At 33.6% G+C, this 23956-nt stretch overlaps 2 protein-coding genes across 2 annotated transcripts in view; both read left to right on the top strand.

Annotated features, from left to right (window-relative positions):
- The window catches only part of LOC122531305 (sterol regulatory element-binding protein cleavage-activating protein), a 17707-nt gene extending 7749 nt beyond the window's left edge, over nt 1–9958 (top strand). Inside the window, exons 2-13 of the mRNA XM_043659112.1 lie at nt 2338–2520; nt 2591–2824; nt 2885–3065; nt 3149–3294; nt 3391–4483; nt 4584–4857; nt 4935–5992; nt 6087–6246; nt 6321–6504; nt 6579–6718; nt 6799–7010; nt 7155–9958. Of these exons, the coding sequence (XP_043515047.1) occupies nt 2405–2520; nt 2591–2824; nt 2885–3065; nt 3149–3294; nt 3391–4483; nt 4584–4857; nt 4935–5992; nt 6087–6246; nt 6321–6504; nt 6579–6718; nt 6799–7010; nt 7155–7334 (3978 nt within the window). The 5' untranslated portion in view covers nt 2338–2404 and the 3' untranslated portion in view covers nt 7335–9958. The remainder of the gene's footprint in view (nt 1–2337; nt 2521–2590; nt 2825–2884; nt 3066–3148; nt 3295–3390; nt 4484–4583; nt 4858–4934; nt 5993–6086; nt 6247–6320; nt 6505–6578; nt 6719–6798; nt 7011–7154) is intronic.
- A 3187-nt stretch (nt 9959–13145) lies between these two features.
- Nucleotides 13146–23934, top strand: LOC122531313 (facilitated trehalose transporter Tret1-like). The gene is made up of 6 exons (XM_043659125.1): nt 13146–13235; nt 13517–14590; nt 21490–21710; nt 21857–22270; nt 22362–22927; nt 23311–23934. The coding sequence occupies exons 2-6, from the start codon at nt 14559–14561 to the stop codon at nt 23632–23634; spliced, it is 1557 nt and encodes a 518-aa protein (XP_043515060.1). The 5' UTR covers nt 13146–13235; nt 13517–14558; the 3' UTR covers nt 23635–23934.
- The last annotated feature ends 22 nt before the right edge of the window (nt 23935–23956 follow it).

Consider the following 23956-nt stretch of genomic DNA (forward strand, 5'->3'; position numbering starts at 1 on the left):
AAAAAAAAAAAAAAAAAAAAATAGAAATTGCATAAATACGTAAAAAGTATTGATAAATGTATTTATTAATATGTTTCAATGTTCTTTATAAATCATTATTTCTCTATTTTTTACGTAGGAAATATTAATTTGTATCAAAGATCAATGCCGTTTTAATTTTAAATAACAAGTAAAAACAAAAAACTACACAAAACTACACAAAAAAGATGATAAGAAAATGAATGTTAATCAAGGATTAACTGATATTTGGCGGGAAAAAATGTCATTGGCGCAATAATAATTCTTATTCAAAATAATCGTATATATTATAAACATTAAACATATATTTAAAAAGATAAATTTGAGCATAACAAATATTGCAATATTATACGTATTATCTTCAACACTGCACGCGCATTTTTACTTATACGTGCACAAAATTTAATTCGACTCACCGATAATGTAGTCTTACGCCAATGGTTAATTAACGATTACTTTATTCTTCTTAATTTTTTCCTGGCTCACTCCATTGAGACCTATTTGTGTTATAATCACTCCGATGACTGCATGACAAACCTATGGCAAAGGAATTTACAAAAAGATATAGAAATATACGTAGAAATGTTAAAAGTAAATTCAACATACAAAGTAGGTATAACGGTCCCCTGACACAAAATGACAATCATTGAAAGAAAAGAAATTGTCGATACTTTTTACTAAACTATACGATTTTACGGATCAATATACCTTTAAATCACTCGTTGAGATAGATTTACGGCGATAGAAGTCGTTTTTCCTCACAATTTTCACAAAATAACGCGGATTCAAACGGACTCGACGCGGCGGGGTTGAAAACGCGGAAGACACTAGCGCCCTCTGCTTTTCTTCTATAAAATAAAATTTAAATTCAAATGTGCATGTACATCGTACTGTTCCCTTATATTATCACACTATAGTATTTCTTTAATTTATCTTACATAAGTAAGAAACTTTAATTAATATACTTTAATAAATTATTAATCATCTCTAATTAGTTATGATTACGTGACATAGAATTGAAATAAAAAGTCAACTGATCAATATTCAATAATACCGTCAATTAAGAAATTATTCTGCCAACTGTAGCGTTCACTTTTTATTTTGTATTCATAATGATATCTTGCTTTATCATACGTCCTTTAAAAAAAAAAAAGAAAGGTTAAAATGAATGGAGAACAGCGGGCAAGTAGGTTCCCGAGAGAACTGGCTCGGTCGGTCTGTCTTGTTCCGCGAATTTATCAAATTCTCCGCCACGTGCGTGGTGAAAGGCGCGAGGGACTCAGCTGAGCCGTGCAGTATTAATTCATCTACGATTGGCTGCGAGTCGGAGGCTCGGCTGATTCGTTTAAAAATAAATTACCACTCGGTAGAGTGTCGTTGCGAGTTAAATTGAAACCGGCCAGTGCACTCGCAGAAATCTACGCCGGTCGTGTTCGTTACTACTCGTCTCGCTTCGAAACCGTTTTCTCAGACAGCGTCGCTCGTACTTGCCTCCGTTCTGCTTTATTCGAACAATGACACGCGTCTCGGGCCACATGTAATTGATCTGTGCGCATTTTATGCCGCACTGCAAGATCAATCGCGAGTATTATCTACGCGTGAATGTGCAACCACTAGAATGAACTTAACCTCAAAGTCGCTCGGACTACGTTTTCCTACGAAACGCTACGCTTTCCGCGGAATTGCCGTTTCAGTTCTGTTCGAAAACAGTGTCACGAGGAATATTTCTGATCGTGCTGGCATTGATGTGCTTTTCCAGTAATTTGCGTGAAGTGCGATTCGAAGAATTTCCTCTGGCACCGTGCGAAAAAAAAGTGACAATGTACATTTAATAGTGGCCTTGTTGCATGGAGGAGAAGTATTTCGTGTTTGCTTGTTAACCATTTATCCAACGATGTAAATGGAGACAAAGAGACTAAGAGAAACGATATAATTAGTGCGGCACGCATAAGTAAGCAATGTGTAACGTCGACGTGTATTGTACCCGATAGTTTCGTTTATTGCGTCACAAATTTACGCAAACGAAAACGCATTTGCTCACCGTAACCTTGCATTCCGTGCGTCATTGACCCTCTCGTGTTCTTCTAATAATTCAAATGGAATAATGCGTCCATTGTATAATATCATTGATGAAAATACGTCGTTTCCTTCTTTGGATATTTTTTTCCTGCAAATATTTGCACACGCGATATATGAGACACATTCATATTATTGCACATTATTGTTTATTGTATACGTATTGAACGTTGTATTTTCCACTCCGATAAATCTGCTTTGCTCTTTTTATTTGTTATATCCATATTTTTCAAATGTTCGCAGGTCATATGCTAATATGTATATTTGCATGATGTAAAATGACATGTTAGCGAGACAGCCTTGAGGTGAAATGTTTCGTAGTTTACCAGATAGAGTGGCAGGGCTGTATTATGCCCATGGCCTGTTCTGCTCGTCTCATCCTATTGCAATTATTTCATTGGCAATCTCGATCGTATTGCTATGTTGGTTAGTAATACACTTTAATTCATAATTATTAACAATTAAAAGAAATCAACGGATGATTCTTCTTTTATAGCTATCCCTTAGTCAATTTACCAATGCCTGGCAATGCACCAAGGACAATAATCAACCATACTATTGTACCTGAGAATAATACAGAGAACTCTGTGTTTTATGTGCAACAAGTGGTGCTAAGGGTTGGAGTTATACCATGGACAGAGGAACTGACATTAATGGATGCTTTCAGGGGTCCATTATATGAAGTTTTTAACCTTTTAGAAATCATACAGAATTATCAGCATCCAGAAACGTAAGTCGTTTATCTTTATTTGAATTCTAAAATCATAACATTATTTATTGTCTCATCTAGATTAAAAACACTTGATCAAGTTTGTCTACACATTGAAGCAGTTAAAAAGAGAAGTGGCAAAAAGTCAGAAGTTTTGCCCGAGTACAATTGTTTGGTTCTATCACCTGCCAATCTGTGGCAACGAAGTATTGAACTATATGCACAAGATACGAATCTTATAAGCACCATATATTCATATCAGGTACGAAAACAATGAATTAAATGTAATCTAGAAATAATAAAATATTCAAAAAATGACTTGAATTGTATAATTGTATTTTACAGAATCTACAAAAGGGGAAAATTAGTTTAGCTGAAATAATGTTCGGGATGAATTTAAAAGAAACTGGAATTAAAAGATATCCAATTCGACTTAGACAAAGGATTTTACAATATGCAGTAACTATTTATTTAAAGGACTATGATCCTGAGTAAGTGATCAATTGACAAATATAAGATCATTATTCATGTTTTGTGTTATTTAATTGTTAATTTATTTACAATTAATTGGTTGATTTCATTTTCAGATTTTTAAAGGGATTACAACATAGATTAAAAAGCTATTATCACCTTCATCAGATAGAAAATAATGCTACTTACATTCCTATGGATGAAACATTACATATTCTTTATCCTGGTGAATTTAACTACAGTGACTTTTTCCCGTTGATGATGACATTCTTGGCTTTGTTCTTCTATGTCTATTTCTCTGTGCGAAAAATAGAATTGGTGAAATCGAAAATTGGAATAGCTTTTAGTGCAACAATAACAGTGATAAGTTCACTGTCCATGACTGTGGGTGTTTGCTTTTTTTTTGGCTTAACCTTAAGTTTAAGTAGAAAAGAAGTGTTCCCATATTTGGTGATTATCGTAGGACTGGAGAATGTGTTAGTATTAACTAAAAGTGTAGTGAGTACTCCACCGCATTTGGATGCGAAAATACGTGTTGCTCAAGCTCTGTCCAAAGAGGGTTGGTCCATCACCAAAAATCTCCTCACAGAAGTAACGATCTTGACAATTGGATTGTTTACTTTTGTGCCAGCTATACAAGAGTTTTGCATATTTGCTATTGTGGGATTAGTCAATGACTTCTTCCTTCAAATGATGCTTTTTTCAACAATACTTGCCATCGATATTAAACGAACCGAGCTGTCTAACGAAACGTCGAAGTTTCACTTAACAAACATACCAACTACGCGTAAACAGCAATTTACGACAACAATAACGAATAGGAAACCGAATATCTTCCGATCAAAATCTCATCCGAGATTAAATGGCTTGTCTAACGGTCCGACGAATGTCATAGCTTCTAATACACAAAACACTCATACATTTGGTAAAATTCCGAAACGTTTACGCCTGGTGCATTTCTGGGCAAGAACTCGAATATTTCAACGTGCCTTTATGGTATGGATGGTTGTCTGGATTAGCATGATCGTTTACAATTCCGGTATTGTTGAACATGTTATACACCTGAGTGAAAGATTAAAGCCAGAATCAGACATGGATGGATACACAGTAGACAGATCTCAGTCCTCAAGTAATTATATCGAATTAAACACTATGAAACCAATATCAATTGCTTCAGCGACCATTGCTCCGAATCATTTGAATAAACAGGTAATTTAAAAATCACTTGTTTGCTATTTTATCTTAAATGCTAATCATGTGGAATTTTCAGAATATAAATTTTAATTTATCACATTTTGTTACACATTAGGATGATCTAACAAACAATATTACTGATGAATTAAATAAATTAAGACCAGTAGAGTTCCCACCTTGGAATCGTTTATCACTTTATCATTGGTCTTCGATTCTTTCAATGTACAACATCTCTGCCGCCGGTGGGCGTATAGTTATATTACCTACTATGAAACTATCTCATGCTGTAAATCCACAGTTAGCAAAACAAATTAGTAATCCAAATGATGTGCAACATTTTCAATGGAAAAGTTTCGCGACTGTTGCCTTTGACCCGTTAGATTTCTCAGGTAAGTAAATATAATGCGAAAAAGAAAATATCGACAAAAATTAACCGTTCAATCATTTAATTGTAAATTTACTACAGATATGGAAGTACCAACCAGATCAGAAAGTCGAGGATTTAACGCAGATGCTCCTTTCATTCCCTCGAGTCCAATGGAAATATTTTTAGCGGCAGTCTTGTGTCTCATTAGTGTCATTGTTGTTGCTTATACAATGGTTGTGCTCTATAGATGTGTTTGTTCGAGAAATTATGCCGAATGGCGGGCAAGCTGGTATCAGGCAGAGAAAGCACATGATTCAGCAACGCAATTGGTTTTACAAGCATTACCCTTGGTTCTTGAAGGCCATACTCAAGAAATAGAGTGCATTGCTACAGATGGCAATACTATAGCCAGCACCTGTTTAGCTGGACACATTAAAGTGTGGGATGCAACGTCGGGTGAGCAGCTAGTTCATGTAGATAGAAAACAGTTTTTCAGTAGCCCTCATAAAAACTTGAATCATACAACGCCTGATATGGATGAGTTAATGTCAGATTATGAAAGTGGTTCTCCACCCTCGAGAGGGGAAATGGAGAATACTAATTCATTCGGATTATACTCGACTGCGTCAGCTATCCATTGCAGAAAATCCTCTTCTGGATCATATAATATGCACAGGGGACAGAATAATAACAGTAAAAAATATTCAATGGGAAAAACGTTGGAATACGATTATCAGATTAATGAAGTCAACTCAGAAAGGAAGAAAAATTATCGTACCTTGGACAATGCTTACGATCTCCCGGACTTAAAATCAACGATAAATACTAAGTTTTCATGCATGAAACAACTCCAACTACAGCAAAATTGCGAGCAAGGATTCGACTTTGGCAGTCAATATAAACAACTTTTGGAGGAACATAATAGGTCTATAGATAAATTACAAAATTCAGAGAATTTAGAACAATTGTGTGTTCCGAGTGCAAAATTAAATTCGTCCAGCATAGTGGACAATCTTACCGTGAATCCAGACAAAATTGTGCAATTTTCACATGTGGTATCTCCTATTTGGTGTATGGATTATCAGGAGAATCTTATAGTCGTGGGATGTGCAAACGGAAGTTTAGAATTTTGGGAAGGCACTACGGGTAAATTTAAGGTGAATATTACAAAAAAAAAAAAGAAATAAATATATACCGATATTAGTACTTTAGAGAATAATAAAAATTAAAAGAATTTATTAAATATTTCAGTGTTTATTTGATGATGGATCGCGGCTTGGAATATCCGCTGTAAAATTCATCGGCAGTAGAATGGTAGCAGCTAAATTAAATGGTTCTATTGACTTTTTACAATTAGAAAGTTATAGCGAAGGTCAACAAATTGATTGGGGATTTACCTCTTATAGAAGAAGTAAATTTATTCGCAAATATCTCATATGTATTATTGTTTGAACATATTCTTTACACTATCTTTTTTTTTTCTAGCTCATGTTAGGACAGGAAGTGCTGGCTCACCTATGGATATAAATAACATCATGCAAACTGAAGAAGACCTTCGCTGTATAAAAATTAGTTCTCATAAAGCACACCAGCAAGCAATAACTGTGCTTGACAGCGAGGGTGGTCGCGTTTTAACTGGCAGTCAAGACCACACTCTTAAAGTATATAGGTACATATCTTTATTTCATGATTTCTATGAAACTTTCTCTAATTAGACTTACTTAGTTTTAAATTCGATTTCAGACTGGAAGACCAATTGCCATTATATACCCTCCATGGTCATTGTGGCCCTATATCCTGTCTGTTCATTGACAGAATGAGCCCTATGACATCTGGCAGTGGATCTCAAGATGGGCTCTTGTGCGTGTGGGATCTCTTAACTGGTACTTATTTTATATACTAAATAATAAATATATATATATACTTTTTACAGAAAACTTAAACTTTTATTTTTTGTTTATAGGAACGTGTATGTATAGTATACATGCTCACGATGGCACTGTAGCCGCTATCACATGCTCTGTGTCGTACGTGATAAGTATCGGCACTGATGAAAGGTTATGTGTATGGGAACGATTTCAGGGACATTTACTACACGCTCTTCCAGCGCACAGATCAGCATATAGTCTACAATTAGTCATGTTAACGCATCATTTACTCATAACCAGCAGTCAGGTATGTACACATTTCTAACAAGATTTTTATTCTTATTTTCTGTAATAGTTAAACAATATTCATAGCAACACTTGCCACGTAAATGTCACGTAAATAAGGTTCATTAAAAATAATAAGAGATGTTTGCGACTTGTACGATTTCAGGGATCATTAGTAGTTTGGGACGTAAGGACGGGAGAGCCTGTACGCGAAGTGAGACTGGGTCACACGGATAGTTGTATTTTCGTAAAGCAAATGTTAGCATTAAAAGATAGCGTAGTATGCGACTTTGGCCGTCAATTACGGGTGGTCAGGTTCCCGTTGGTTTCTGATAAATTAGATTAAAATCTGTATATGCACCATTGTATATAGCTTTATTTCGTTTCTTATTTAATTTTAATATTTGAATGAAGTCCTATGCAGACATAGATTTTTACACAGTATAGATTTTACATTTTGAAAACTAAACGCATACTTTTAATATGAATTTTTTACATCCGACTATGTCATGGCGCCTTAACATTTGTACTCTATCGTGACAGTTGAAGAGAAACGTATATAAGTATAGTTATCTCTTTTCGATAAACTGCTATGAGAAATTTTCGATTCTCTCTGCGTAGGTTTGAATAAAGTAGCTAACAAGCAATGATAAACGATAGAGAAATAATATTTTTAGATAACTAGATAGAGAATCGAATAACTTTTGATATCTCCATTCATTGCCTAAGGAAAAAAGAAAAAAAAAGTGGCTGTGTTGTATTTCGAGGCATCCATTTTAATTCATAATGCGATTTAGAATCATATTCATAAACGTCGTTTGTTATTTCCCTTTCTATTTAAAGATACTTCAGAACAGATATGTATGCAGAAGTTGCATTTGTTGAATCGGAGTTGTTAAACACAGATACTTGCTGGGATTTCACTTCTGTGTTATACATAAGCAATTACTGCTAGACTGCAGATTTTTATGGGAAACTCGAATGTGCAATAATGCATAGAATATGCCGCTATAGCATTTCCATGAATTATTGACTACATGCATAAAAATATGAATTTACATAAATATTTGCAATCTGGCAATAATGATATTAGTTAATAAGCAGTACATTCATCAGTTGAATAAAGAGAGACTTTCAAGAATATCAGTGTACTGCATATTAAATGTTTAACATACAGTGAGATTTCATTTTTTTCTCTATGCAACTTTGTTACATGCATCATGGTCTAAGAGTGCCTTTATTCACTTCTTATTTAGTGTAACTAAATAGAAACGTATTTTAACAAAGGACTGTGGAAATTAATGAAACAGATCTCAGTCTTCTGGCACGTGTCCTCTTAATGTAACATCAGTGAGAGATTGCAAAAACCAGTTATCTAGATTTATATACTAAATGTTGATTTATTTCGAGCGTTAACAGAAAAGTACAGTCGAACCTCCATAATTTAATTCTCATTGGAAGAAAATTGTGGATATTATACCTTATTGAACTTTTCTTGTGAGAGAGGGAGAAAGACAAATTCAAAAAACTATTATTAAGATATAGTAAGGCAATGAATTCGACTTATAGAAAATAACGCAAGTAACTCGAAATTATGTAAGTTTATATTACAGTTTTCGAATTACAGAGGTCCGACTGTAATTTAATTTCGCCTGCCAAGAGTTCCTCGTCATTGTTGAATTTAATTCTTGAAACCGGAACTCTTTGGCTGGAACAGTTGAATGTTTAACATCTTGTACATTAAAAATCCTGTTTAGTTTTACCGGTCTATTTTTGTAAGCAGAGTCGTTACTTCCTAACAAACAGAAATGGGTCCTATTTTACATAATATGGATGTATATATTATCGTAGAAGATTTAACTGAGTGAAGATTAGTGTAAATCAACTCTGCGTTTCGCTATTCATTAAGGTTCGACGAGAAGGATACGTTATATTTTGGGACACATTTCAGTAGGATACATTCGTACAATGACACATAGAGTGTTGCCAATGTTTTATTCTTCTAAGAAGAAGTACCGTACAAAGACGTTTGAATCATGTCTACGTGTGAAGCTAATGTAATAAATTATTGTTGAAAAGAATGTTTATTGTTGCACGAAGAGTTTCTGACTATTAACTGGACATACCTTTGAAAAAAAATTTCTGAATTTCACCTCAATCTATTAAGACAAACTATTTCAATGTAAATAACGTGATATACCACAGATTGTGGATTTTTAGATTTTAGATTTGTTGTATCGAGTGCTTGTTATAACAAGTAACATAATTTTGATATTTTGTATATTTGTATTATTTTAAAATTAATTCTAAATTATTCCTTATAGCTTCTAATTAATTCTAATTAAAATATTAACTTTAAATTTCGCATAAAAATCCAGTAGGTCTAGTCAACTATAGTGGGACTTCTATTTCCATAATAAAATCCTCTACAGTTTATAAGAGGAATTATATTTTTAAAATGACTTCGAAATTCTTGTTCAGGTATTTCCAGTTAATCAATTAGGAGATTCTTCGTTTGATTTCGAAATTTTGGCGTGTTTGTTACGAGATGAAAAATGGTAATATATATGTCTTTAGACTGAATTGTATGACGATTCGTACCGATAAGTTTCATTTAATTTCCAGTAATCTGTTCAAGGTAACTAGTGTTCGGTTATCGAGCAATTAAACGACAGAGATATATATATTTTTCTTAACCAAAGTTATAAATCATATCATAGAGATCATGACACGTTCGTATTCATAGAAGTTGTTAAGAAATCGAAGAAAAAAATGCGAAGATAAAATGACAAAAAAAAAAAAAGAAGAAGAAAAAGATATGTAAAGTGCTTTTAATGACGCAAGTTGGCTGGCTAACGTTTCATTTAGAAGCTCGCGTGATTTTGATATTTATTATTTAATTAATTTAACAAATGCAAATGTGTCGTACACCAGATATATCATTCTTAATAAATTCTCACATTTATTAGATCACGATCTACCTCTATACTCTCCCCAGGATGAAGCTAACGTATGGTTGATCAATTCCTTAATCCTTTCTATCTCCTCGATGTTTTTCTGAAGAAAAAATATTTTTGTAAGGAAAATACAGTCATTCTTGAAAATGACACTTTTCAAAAGAAGCTAAAAAAATGATCACTTTGTATCACTGAAATCGTTATATTATATTATGTTATATTATATTATATTATATTATATTATATTACGTATCAACACTATATTATTTCCAATTCAGAGACTTTTGTTTCCAAATTTAATTTAAGATTTTTCTTCAATTTTTATCAATTTAATTTTAATCTAATTCGATTTAATTTGAATTTCGTTGGAGGTCTTCTCGACTGCATCTATTTAAGATATGTTTTGTTATTGTATATGATATCCTAGAAAATTTATACCATGACCCATTTTATAAATGGAACTTTTCTCAATTAAGAATAAGGATTATACTATTGTCGACTGGGTAGAATATAAATCAATAAGAATAAGAATATCTCTTAAACTATAACACGATAAGTTGGGAGATGAATGAACTGTATTGCAGATGTAATATAATTCTATGATGACGAGTATGACGTGCGTAACACCAGATTCGTATAATCTTTCGTTTATAATGAATAAGATCGTGACGCTGATGTTCAATAATATATCACGGATATTATCATATATCAATTACAGTCATTAGATTGTAGATTCTTAAATTCATACCTTTAAAAATGTAATTAAAAAAAAAATAGTGATAATTATCAGAGAATTCTCTTACTAAATATTTTAGAAAACACTGTGCACTGGGTATTTTATATGTTTTTTTCATATTATATGCATCTCCTCTAATTTTGGACTACAAAATTTCTTACAACTGACATAAAAATTCGCAGTCAGATCATTATCGTATGTTAATATTTTTGATATTAGGGCGTACAAGTGTATGACCAAAACAAAACGATTTTATTGGTATTAAGGTCCATAAATATTCATTGAGGAATTAATGGCAGATCATCCACTGTCGAGCAAATTATATCTGCGATACAGATGAAACACAACTATTACATTTCGTTTAATTATTGTTTAGACTAGAAACAATATATATAAGAATCGAAGTAAATAAATTTTATTTTCATTAATAATTTAATCTTAAATTAAAAGATTAGAAATTCAATCTTCATTAAATTTACTTTATCATTATAAGATTTTTTAAATCCTATTAGTTATTTCTTAGATGTTTTATTTGAATAATTATTAACTAATTGAATAATTATTAAATATGAAAATATTTATTTTCATATTTAAAAATTTTATTTGAATAATTATTAACTAATTGAATAATTATGAAAAATGCCAAAAAAAAGAGAGAATTAAGTACCACAGTTTTAAAATTATAGTTTTCTCTAAGACAAGAAAATTTATCTTTACTATGAAATTAAATAATAACTCGAAAACTTGCACAGATTGGCTATGTCATGCATTTCGAAGCTAATTGCATGTTACAATTGATAAATAGTATACACGAGAGTCATTGATCATGTTAGACAAGTACATAAGCAGCTCATTCGTATAGATGGTATAACTTCGATTAGCCGACTCGACATTATCTAAATGACGTTTCACAAGATATACTTCTTTTTTTTATGACTTGAATTTTGTGTATAAAGATAAAGGTGCATTATCTCGCTGGATAATTGAGATTTCTTGAAATGTTGACAATAAATAATCTTGAAATATGATCAACACTTCAATTATAATTGTTTTATAACGCACATTGTTTGTTGATATATAATTATTGACATAGAAATGGATATTATATCAAGATGAAGATTAAAATTAAAATTTTTAGTAAGAGATCATCAATTTATAAATTAGCCAAAATATGCTGTTCTCTGTAACATGTAAGACAATTTTTTATTTTATTTTTGTTCTTTTAATTGAATTGCGATAACTAATTGTTTAGTATTCTTTAGTTGTTTTAGTTCTTTAGTTTATTATTCTTTAATTAAATTAATAGATTTAAAATTGGACACTTGGAGAGAACAAGTGGCATCTAATGTAACTAATGTAATTTATTTAAAAATATTGTTATCAGTATTTGAATTCTCAAATTTTTCATTATATAGTCAGCTGGTGAGATTAGCTAGCTCAAAAAATAAGGCAAGAAATTTTCCATAGCGTTAATGGCAACAAACAACAGGTGTTAAAATAATTAGCTTGTTGGAACGCTGGGTATTTTCAGTGGCACCATCAAGTTAGTTTAAAGTTATCCAAGTGACATTTATAAGATAAGAGATATTTTTTCAATTGATTAACAGCCATTTATGATGTATATTCAAGTTATCGTTACTCATATATGTTGAGTTGTTCAAGTAATGTTATTAATAACCAATGATAGTATGAATTGATTATCAGAATGAAAGATCAGTCGGAAATAAATTATCATTTTCAAATATCTGATTTTTGTATCAAGTTTAACACTTCAAAAACAGTTTAATGAATTTGATGAAAGACTTTTCTGAGAGAAGTTCTTTTTTCTGATAAAGTTATCGTGGAAGTCCTAAACAAATTATGAGTGGAACTTTCTAATTAAACAAAACTTATTTCCAGTTTTTACATTTTTCCAAGACAGATTAAGACACACGTCACCACATGTATCAACATATTGAAGAGGCAGAGCATTTCTCAACCAGCTACACTCCAGTAAATCAATAAATTCCAGAATCCAAGAATGCTTTCCCTTCGACCAAGAACCAAAAACGAGAAAATACCTCACACGTTCCATATTGATCCTTCTGTTCCAGGTAACCATCAGCTACCAATACTCTCTCAAACAGTCTCCAAGTTCTCCATCCCACCTGACAAACACTAAATCCAATAACTACACGTACTATCTCTCATCACCGAACCAATTCTTTCAATTTCAATTCCCTGATCAATTTGCAAAGAGGATTAACAACGACTACTATCGCCAGTTGTGCCCGAGGAACGACTATCCGCAAAGCTGGAGGCGTGACAGCCTATAGTATGTATTTGCGTAACAGAGGGGGACCCCCGTTCGCATGTACTCGTTCATGAAAGCGAACGTACGCCCGGTGGAGGAGGAATCAGAAGGTAGCACTTAAGTTGCCCGCTTTCGTTGGCAGTTTAGTGTGTCTGACAACGGTCTAACGAAGGACTAGCCTCAGTTAGCCGTCTCTGTTCTCGGCTTCCAAGCGGAAGTCATCGCGCGAACGCCGACTCTCCGGTGGGCTGGCAAAGAAGTGTAAGTCGGAGCTGTTAGCCTCGCAGCAACCAATTAATATCGTACAAATCAAATAAATCTACATTGACATTAACTGATTAGATTTATTGGACGATATACGAAATTATACGTCGTTGTACGTTCGTTTGGAAAATTGAGAATTTCACTTCTGGGCAGTTATCCAACGAGAACTCCCCTCGAATGCAATTTGTTTGATTCGAAAAAAAAGAAATTTCCTATTGTGAGAATTTCATTCAAAATTTGACTTACATTTCTTTGCCCATTCTGTCTTGGGAATTCAGCCTGTCCGTCGGAGATCTGGACCTAGCTCAAACTCCGCGTTTAAAATGAAAGAAAGACGAAGGTGACCAGGTCTCGTGTTCCATCGTCAGTAACAAATCACTATTCGACACAATCGACGTTTCACAAGGCAGTCCAGTTACTTGAACCAGCTAGAGTGGCTGGTTTTCTCCTCGAGCCGCAACTCCTCAAGATCAGAATGCTAATCACGGACGAGGGATCAGCGAGTGACCGATGAGCCAGTTTGGCTTGGATTCCTGGAAGATTTTGAATGATACATGCACGAGATTCACGGATACAGAGTTGCGGAGTGTTGGGCTTGCTGGAAGCTGAAGGAGAGAAGAGAAAGTATATCGAGGACGTGCATCGAACGCGCTCACTACTGGTTCGCTTTCGTTGGTTTGGCTGAGAAAAGTTTCGAGAGGAGAATTGAGGAGAAATCTCTCAACATTCGTGTCTGAATTTCCCAAGGAAATTACGATTCTCCGATCTTCGCGAGGTATTCAAATTTTGGACTATCCCTATCAGGAGTTCGTTTTTCAAGGAAGAAACCTTCGACGATTTATTAAAATTGCACTTGGAAGAGAAATTTTTCAACCTGTTCCTTCTTTTTTTTTTTTAAATAAAATTATCGATGTTTGATTGTAAAAGCATAAAAGCCATAAAAAATCGAGCGAATTCAAAGAAAATTCTATTATATTCGTCTCCTAAATGAAAATAAGGTTCCTCAAACCTCTCGCGACTGTGAGAAACTCGAACGAGAAGGAGATAAACGACGTATGATTTTACAACCCTCATCAGTCAGAGCTCATCATCGATTTCGTTTTTCCTGAAAAAAGCAGAACAAAAGGAGGAAGTTCGATTGTTCGTCTCTATTTCTTTTTTTAATGAAACCAAGGAAAACTCGAGTTCTCTGAATAAGCAGACTTGTAAATGGAAGAAGCACACAAGCCGATGTAAAACGTGCAGAACGAAGAATGCGTTTGTGAGACAATTTTGAACAAAATTCGACGACACAGTGCGATCAAGCATTATCGATCCAAGATGACACAATCAGAAAACAACGGCACGACCAGGTTTGTGAATCTTTCTTCTTTTCTTATCTGTTAATGAACAGTTAATTACTCTCCCCTCCTTCTTTTTTTAAAAATAACTTTACTTTTTAATTCTGTAAAATTCTAATTCTATAAAATTTGAAACATTCGATTATTCCACCTTCTATGTTTCTTACAAGCCACTTAAAAAAACAAATGTTCTCTAGTTTTATCGTTGATATGAATTATCGGCAGTCTCTGTATAATTTGACTGATAAAACTATCGGACAAATTCATTGTAGAATTATTAGAATACGAAGGTCACGCGAAAATAGTTCGAATGTATTTAGTTACGTTCACTCTGGGGAATAAAAATTTTCATTTTCGTACAGAAAGAATTAAACGTTCGATATTTCTTTTCATATTTTTTTCTGAAGAGTCGAACCCTTTGGATGACGAAAAATTTCAGAATCTTGGAAACTTTCAAATATCTGGACATTGCTTCAGATATAAATTTATAAGTGATTTTGTACCTTCGGCTCGATTTTTTTTTCTACGATTCGGTAATAGCCGCGAACGTAATTGTTATTTTTTAAACAAAAGACGAAGATACCGTTCCCGTGACAAGGAACGATATTCTACCTCGTTTATCATTCTCTATCGCGTAAATTTTTTAGCGGGCAATTAATTTTTATGTTAGGCACGTTTTATCACTTATCTTCATTTATTGGCTCCATTTTCAGCAAAATCAAACAAAGCATCTGTCGTTGTCATCTGCAAATAAAAAAAGAAAAAAGAATATGAAGAAATTAAGAATATAAAAATCTCGAAATTCAATAAAAAATTGAATATGAATTTTAAGAATTTTAACAATCGATTCAAATCAATATCAGATAGCAAAATTAAAATTTCTGTGGCTACAGAGAAAGTAGAATAAAAATCTGAATTTAAACGAAATTCTGTAATAAAAAAAAGAGAAGCGGTAACTATATAACTATTGTTTATATAAACAATTATCGTGCAAGATTATGATAATCTATTCAAGATTAATTTTTATATTAGGCTGTCTAGTGATTCATGAGCGATAGTATAAGAGAGAGAAACAAAATGTTATCTCGGCACTTATTGCCATAACTTATCAGCCGTACAAACGACAATAATTTTTTTTTCATGACTTTAACCGTTCGTTTAATTTTTATCTAAGAAAAAAGAACATTATTCTTTACACGGAGGATTACACAAAGAATGTAACATCTTTGCTTAATTTCAAAATTGAAAGAATTATTCAACGATCAATGATGTAATGCAATATAATTATTCCGTAATTAATAACTAATTATCGAATAAAATTGTTACAAATTTCTGGATTTCTTAAATCATAGCTCCATGAATTCCACACTCTTATTTTAACACACTGAACATTCGAATATTTTCTTACGATTTATTTTCACATACATGAAATGTTTTCACTCAAAATATGTATGTTTCATCGAGATTTTTATAATACCATGACAGTATTTATAGCTGTAGATGATTTTACATGTAAAAGTGAATTAAAAAAGAAAAGAACTAACTAAATATGGAAGTGGTGACACTCTTGGAAGTCAAGGATTGAAAATATATTTCTTACAATATAAATGCATTGAAAATTTGAATTATTCTCACTAGATATTCGTCCACTTTCACGTGAACTTGTCTACAAAATTTCTATAATATTCATAGAATTATAATTGCTATATGTAAACTATAAATTGTACAAAAAAGTATATAACTGTTTTATTTGATTTAGTATCATAATTAAAATATTTTAAATAAAATATTTTATTTATTATCGTACATGTAAGTTCCATCAGAAACAATCTGCAAATTGGGTTTTTGGCATACTTTTTTCTTTAATGAAAATAATAATTCATGCACTACAAAGATGAAAAAAAAAAAAAATTCGCCACGCACCACTACTATATGTCAAACAATAAATTTATTACTATACACACTCAATAACATAATAATAATAGATTCTTTATCTGTAATTTATTCTTTATCTGTAATTTTTTTAATTCAACTCCTTTGAATTAAATGCGAAAGAGAAAAGCCGGAAACAGAGCGAATGGAATTTTTACAGGTCCGACCTTGGTCGAATAATTGCGCGAACGCTTCTTCGTTAGCATTCTCGCAATGACGGGGATAAGAATGAATCGCGATGTTACCTGTACAATTTAATCCACATCGCTAAAAAATAATTATCACCGTCGAAACAGCGAAAAAATGACAGACAAAAATGATAATAAAAAGTCGTGTACCATTGTGTGAAAAATGAGAAACAGGATTAATGAAATTTTGCGAAGTTTCCATGCAAACTAGAATTAACGAGCTTATCGGATCTTTCTCGCGCTTATCAGTGAATAAAGCGTTCATAAACAACGATTTAGGGACAATTATCAGATAAGTGACAATGACCAATGAATGTTGAAGCAAGAAAATGAATGAAAGATAGAAAAAGAAACTATGCAATCTGATCATTTCGAGTTGTTTAATTCCTGAATATTTTCAGATACGAAAGTTTAATCCAAATTTCGAATTATTTCGATTTGTTTCAATTTTTGAAACTCTAGTTTCTTAAAATTGTTAAACTGAATTCTTCATAGTTTCGTGGCTGAAGAATTAGAAAGAAAATGTTTTATCCGAGTGGCTCAGCAATTGTGAAATTTAATTTAAATAATTTGTCAGAAAATTTCACGAAATCTTGAACTGGAGCTTAAAATTTAGTTAAAATTTTGAATTTAAAAGAGAAAAAGAAGGAAAAAATCGAGGACCGTGAATTTTTCACGAAACTCGATGCTTCGGGGATTTTTTTTTTTGTCCTCGTTTATGACGCATTATAGAAACCAGTCGCCATGAAGGCCGTGTCAGCATGGCGTCACTTAAAAATAACAATTATGATCGCTGTAAATAGATAATTACAATCTATTTTTCTCCAAACCTTGTCTATTTTAAATCTAACTGACGACTCTTGATGGTGACTTGTTTTAAGCAGCGGATAGCGTGGGAGTAGACGGTTTACAGCACCAAATGCAATCAAGATGAATATAGTGTTTTAGAAATGATGTCTACAAATGATAAAACATATTTGAACACGAGTCTAAACATGAGAACCAGATTATTTCATTTTGCATTGATAATTATGATAGATTAGAATAGATTTGAATTAGTTATTTAAATCGGGTTTATGTCGTGTGTCGAAAATTTCGCGATAACAGTTAAAGGTTCCTTTAGAAAATGGCAGTAGAAATATTTTTAAAATATATACAATATATACTATTTTTCTATCACAAAAGGAACCTCCTCCTAGTGAGATTAGAAGTTCCACAATTTCCTTAGAGTCGCAATTACACGCTATTAGAACTTTCGAAACTTTGTTGTTGCAAAATATTTCAGTGATTTTAATTTTATCTATAATATTTCTGGCCGCATTAATTTTAAAACTAAACACTACCACAGAATTAGAATGACAAAATATTATCAATCCGGTCCTGTATTTCAACCTCAAGACCTGCACGACACAAATCGACAAAATTTCAATAATTCATAAATAAATCTCTAGCAAAACTAACTGCAATGAAATTTAATTTAAAAGGGAACGAATTGCAGAAAACTTGGCGAGAGAGGAGCAATGAATTCCCAAACTCGTGAACTGGTAGTTAAGACGCTAGTGGCGCTAGTGTCGCGTGTTGAGCCATCATAATCTAACCGAAGAATAAAGCCGCGATTTGATCGGTAACTCGGCGCAAAAGCTTTCTCGAATTCGAAAAATTTCCTATTGCGCCGCTATGATTCCACTCGAGTCGTAAATGCGATCAACGACTGTCTTTGATACATGATTTATTGCGCTGTTACATCCAACAGTGTCTACCGTAATATACCGGCAATATATCAAAACTTTATCTTCCCTTTACATCTTCAATAAAAGCTAAACTGTTACGATAGTACGGCTGATATGGGAGTTTACAAATACAATGGCGAGATTTACAAATACGAGACGCACGACAGTTACAGTTGACGCACGTGTCGATCGTTTCTAACTTTACTTGACAGCATAATTACTTAAGCCGAGCTGCGCATCGATGGCTCATGCGTATTTAATCCGTGATAAAGACCGCGTGCACTCTTCGGAGTGCTATAGGAATGTCAACAACCGTATGACAAAGTGAAAGTATCGGTGTACAGCTCTTCTCAAAATATAAATTCGTGATTAGCTGTCTGTTGACGAGAGATAACTTGTTGCTCGTTGTTTTACCTGAAATTTATTAGATTTATTTTCGTTATCGAATGTCTGCTTTTCTAACGTTTTTGGAGGAGAACAGTAACTATAATAGGAAATTCGTCGAAAGATCAGAATGGAAGTAAAAGATATCGAGTTGCAACGCCTTTCAAAGTACGTGATCAACTCTCTTAAAGAGCGTTGCTTTATTTGCAGCTTCTTTAATAAATTAATATTATAAGAATTGATTGAAAGGAAACGTGTGTAACATGTATAGTCGATCGAATCAAGTCTATAAAGCGACCGAAGGTTAGAGGAAACACGAAAGTGAGATCACAGGTTGCATTACAACGAGCTTTTCCCTGAATTGGGATTGCCCCGAGGAGTTCGGTTGAGCAGCCATTCAGGTGGCTGCACGTGAAAGGGAAAACACACAGAAAAGGACAGTTAGAACTCATCATCGATTAACCCGATTTCTGTGTTTCGTTTTTTCCTCTTTTTTTTTCTAAATTTCTGTCTTCTCGTTCAAATTTCCCACATCCACAATCAGAATGAAAGATAACAGATTAATTAATCGGAACAAGACAGTTTAGATCCTCGGAAATTGTTTGTTAAAAGTAATCTATACCAACGATTATACTACTATTGATTTCAAATTAAAATCAATTTAGACTTCTATCTGGTCAAATTTTATCCCTCGGTCGATAAAATTAATTATTAAAAGACTTGATTGATACGAAATTAGCAAGAGAGAGAAAATTGTTGTAATTTTTCCTGGTGAGCTGATCTAACCGGTCGTTTAGAATTTCGTAAAAAAAACCAGGAGAACGGACAGCACCGTTTGTGTAATCGCGATAGTTCAGAGCCTCCGGTTCCTTTCACGCCACGGAGAACTGTGTCAATGACGAAAAACCCAATCATGAGATCACGTGGAGGTGAGTGACGAACATCACGATGCTCGTGCGTTTGAAACTGCAAAGACCCTGCATAATACACGTAATATGCAAAAACCTGAATGTGCAATTTCGTTCATGAAAATTGGCATATTTTCCCACGCCTTTGAACAAATTGAATTAAATTAAATATTCTGTATTTTATAAATACAAAGTGTAATGATAATAAAATATAGTATAAAATATACAATAATAATAATATATAGTTTAATAATAATAATATAATAATAATATATAAATATACAAATAAAATATAAATAAAAAATATACTACAAATATACAAATAAAATATAAATAAAATATACAATATATAAATATAAATATACAAATAAAATATAAATAAAATATAGTATAAAATATACAAATAAAATATAAATAAAATATAGTATAAAATATACAAATAAAATATAAATAAAATATAGTATAGTATAAAATATACAAATAAAATATAAATAAAATATAGTATAGTATAAAATATACAAATAAAATATAAATAAAATATAGTATAGTATAAAATATACAAATAAAATATAAATAAAATATAGTATAGTATAAAATATACAAATAAAATATAAATAAAATATAGTATAGTATAAAATATACAAATAAAATATAAATAAAATATAGTATAAAATATACAATAAAATATAGTATAAAACATACAATAAAATATAAATAAAATATAGTAATATACAATAATATAAAAACACAATAAATACAATACACAAATATATATATATATATATATATATATATATATATATATATATATATATATATGTTTGTGTGTGTGTGCATATTTTATAAATGCTTTGAGAAACTAGTAATAAAATGTTTGCCAAAAATTCCAAAATCATTGTACTACACCCATTGTACATAGATTTTAATCCCTTAGTAGCAGATGTCTCGATGACTTCGGCGACCTACAATGCAAGGTCGCTCCTCGTGAACGTACGGCGAGGATCAATCAGAAGGAGTAATCGAAATAATCTCCTAACGCACATAATGGTGCATCGGAGAATTCATCGGACCTAGCAAGGGTTTTAAATTACCCGTTCAATGTATGGGACTCGGCCGACTGAAACTTTAATTGGCCGATTGAATAACCATTGCGCGGTCATTGGTCACGTTAACCTAGTTTCGTTGGACAAAAAGAAAAAAAAAAAAAGAAAAAAAAAGAAGAAGAAAAAAGATCACGTTCAATCAAACTGCGCCCTGGGGCCACGCTTATGTTCGAGTCCGATCATTGATGGATCTGTTTACGTCGTTAGATGTACGCACAGAAATCGGATGACTTGTGAAAATTTATTTATTTATTTCCATTCTTCGTGAAAAATCGAACTTGGAATTTTTGTTTTTCACCAATTTATATTATTGGCATTTGTGTAATAAAATTACAATTATTATTGTAGAATAATCACGATTTGTTATTAATTATTAATTTATTAGATTGCATTAAATCTACAGAAATCTAAACGAGTTTCACTCATGGTTATTGAGAAACGTGAGAAATATTTTAAAAAGTTAATCTGATACTAGAAAAATATCCAAAGGCTCATTTCCATTTGAAACAATGAAAATTTCACAGGTGTATGTAAATATTTAGTAAACGAAACAAATCTTTATTATATCGTGTCCTGATTCGTCTGAAACTAATGTCAGCATACCAAAACTCATTTTCATTCAAAGCACATTTCCACAGGTTTCATGATGTTTGGCCTGTGTTTTAGGAACGAGGAGAAAATGTCACCTGCTGAGTTGAACGGCACTCCTGAAAGTTTTCCAACGTCGAAGCTACGCCAGGCGTTTCCACAGTTCTGTGCTGTCAGCGCCAAGAACCTACTCATGATCACGTTTGGTTCCACTTTGGGCTTCTCCACTATTCTCATTCCAGAATTACAGAAGAAGGATTCCGAGATCCCGGTCACTATGGAGGAACTAACGTGGATCAGTAAGCATCTCGTGTGTTGTTTACCAGTTCCTTGCAACAAGGAACATAAGCATCTACTTGTAGTGAATACAAAGGATGAGAAAAATTAGCTAGTGTAAAACTTTTCTATACTAACAAAAGTCTAAAATTCATGAAACATGTTCCAGGTAGCTTGAACTTATTCCTGGTTCCAATTGGCTGCTTCACCAGTGGGCCAGTATCACAGTTCCTAGGAAGAAAAAGGACCATGATGCTGACTACCATCCCGTTCATAGCAGCTTGGATCACATTTTACTACGCCACAACACCTGGGATGTTGTTCATAGCATTGGCTATGACAGGTCTAACCGGTGGTCTTTTAGAGGCACCTGTGATGACCTATGTAGCAGAAGTAACACAGCCACATTTGCGTGGCATGCTGTCTGCCACTTCCACCATGTCCATTATCCTCGGTATCTTCACGCAGATGTTAGGTGGCAAATTGGGCAATTGGAGAACCGTCACCATGATCAATCTGATCTATCCACTCATCTGCTTCGCTGCTCTCTGCATGGTACCTGAGAGCCCCTATTGGCTCATTGGTAAGTTCTCTTCTTTTACCACTCCAACGCAATTCTTTTGTTTTAATAATCGTGAGATATCTAAATCATTGATATTATCTAAATTTTTCAGCGAAGGGTCGCCAAAAGGAGGCAGAGAGTGCTCTCTGCTGGCTCCGCGGCTGGGTCAGTCCGATCCACGTGAAAGCAGAGTTTCAAACCATTTGCCAAGAAGTACAGAAGCCGGCAGAGACCAAGAAAAAGATTTGGAAGTCTTTTGGCAAGAAAACCTTCTACACGCCTTTCCTCCTAGTCACCAGTGCTTTCTTCATTGGTACCTTTGGTGGCACCAGTACTCTTCAGACTTACGCTGTGATGATTTTTGACAGCCTAGAAGCACCCATGGACAAATACACAGCTGCCGTGTTCCTTGGCCTGGCGGAATTAATCGGAACATTAGTCTGCGTGTTTGCCATTCACTTCACTGGCAAACGATTGCTCACGTTCATCTCTGTCGGTGGTACTGGCATATGCTTTTGTTTAGTGACTATCTACGGGTATCTGAACGACGCCGGGGCGATCGACACAGAGAATATCTCGTGGATTCCAACGACGTTGCTGATCGGTGCAGCTTTCTTATCTCATAATGGAATCAGGCTCCTCCCTTGGGTCCTGGCTGGCGAAGTCTTTCCCGCAAACGTAAGTTTGTCAGATCAAACACTGACACATGAACTAGTTTGAACCAACACTTGACTTCAAGTTCAAACACAGGGATTGAAGTTTCTTTTAATCCAAATCTGTGACTTTCATGACTCAAGCCTCAATTCAGGATACTTGACAAAAATCACGTTTTTCTTAATAAAAATCGAAACTAACCCAAGATTCTCTTTATGAAAATGAGTTGGTTGTCTGATTCGAACCTAGCTCCATCATCATGAAAGTCAGTTCCTAATCCGAGAGCTTTTTCAGAAGGATATCTCCATTTTCCTAACTCAAATCTAGTCTAAACTTTATCCTGACCAAAGCCAATTATTAAATAATTTCCCCAAGCCAATTGTCTGTCAATGTCAACTCTGACCTAGGTACGAAGCAGCGCGACAGGAATTGCTGGTTCCATAGGCTACGTCTTCAATTCCATCGCGAATAAAGTGTACCTCTACATGGTCGACGGGATGTCAATGCCAGGAACCTTTCTATTTTACTCCTCGATCAACTTCGCCGGCGGCGTTCTCCTCTACTTCATCCTCCCAGAAACAGAGGGCAGATCCTTAAAGGAAATCGAGGAACACTACGCTGGCATCCAAAGCTTAAAGAGCAGGCCCAGGAAAGAAGAACTGGCTTTCAAGGAAAAATGGGCTGCCTCGAACCCGGCGGTTGTCTACGACGATACCGAGAGCAAGCTTTGATTTCGCGCGAGCAAAGCGATGATTAGCACGGCCTCTCTAAAGCTCAAAGTCCAGTTCGACGCCATCTTAATTCACGTGTGCAACAAGTCTCTCGTTCAATATACAGGGTGTTAAAGAAAAGTCGTTACCAATACCTTGTTCTCGGACTCTGTGAGAGGACTCCAAAGAAAATTCACGTATTCTTGTCGATCGAGTCGAGCAAGACGTACGCTCGAAAATATGTAGAGATATCCTTAGAAGTTACACGAGAATGTGTTCATAGTTAATATCGAGCGATGTACAATAAACTGCGATTTGTTTCGAAAAGTTGCGCGATTTGACA

Source organism: Frieseomelitta varia, unplaced genomic scaffold (genome assembly GCF_011392965.1).
Source record: "Frieseomelitta varia isolate USP_RPSP 00005682 unplaced genomic scaffold, Fvar_1.2 scaffold_135, whole genome shotgun sequence".
Lineage (NCBI taxonomy): Eukaryota > Metazoa > Arthropoda > Insecta > Hymenoptera > Apidae > Frieseomelitta > Frieseomelitta varia.

Bases quoted from the DNA above. Each gene is read 5' to 3' on its own strand.
- LOC122531313 (XM_043659125.1), top strand. From the start codon at position 14,559: ATGACACAATCAGAAAACAACGGCACGACCAG. The intron at 21,711-21,856 runs GTAAGCATCTCG...AACATGTTCCAG, and splicing joins GGAGGAACTAACGTGGATCA to GTAGCTTGAACTTATTCCTG. The intron at 22,928-23,310 runs GTAAGTTTGTCA...ACTCTGACCTAG, and splicing joins GCGAAGTCTTTCCCGCAAAC to GTACGAAGCAGCGCGACAGG.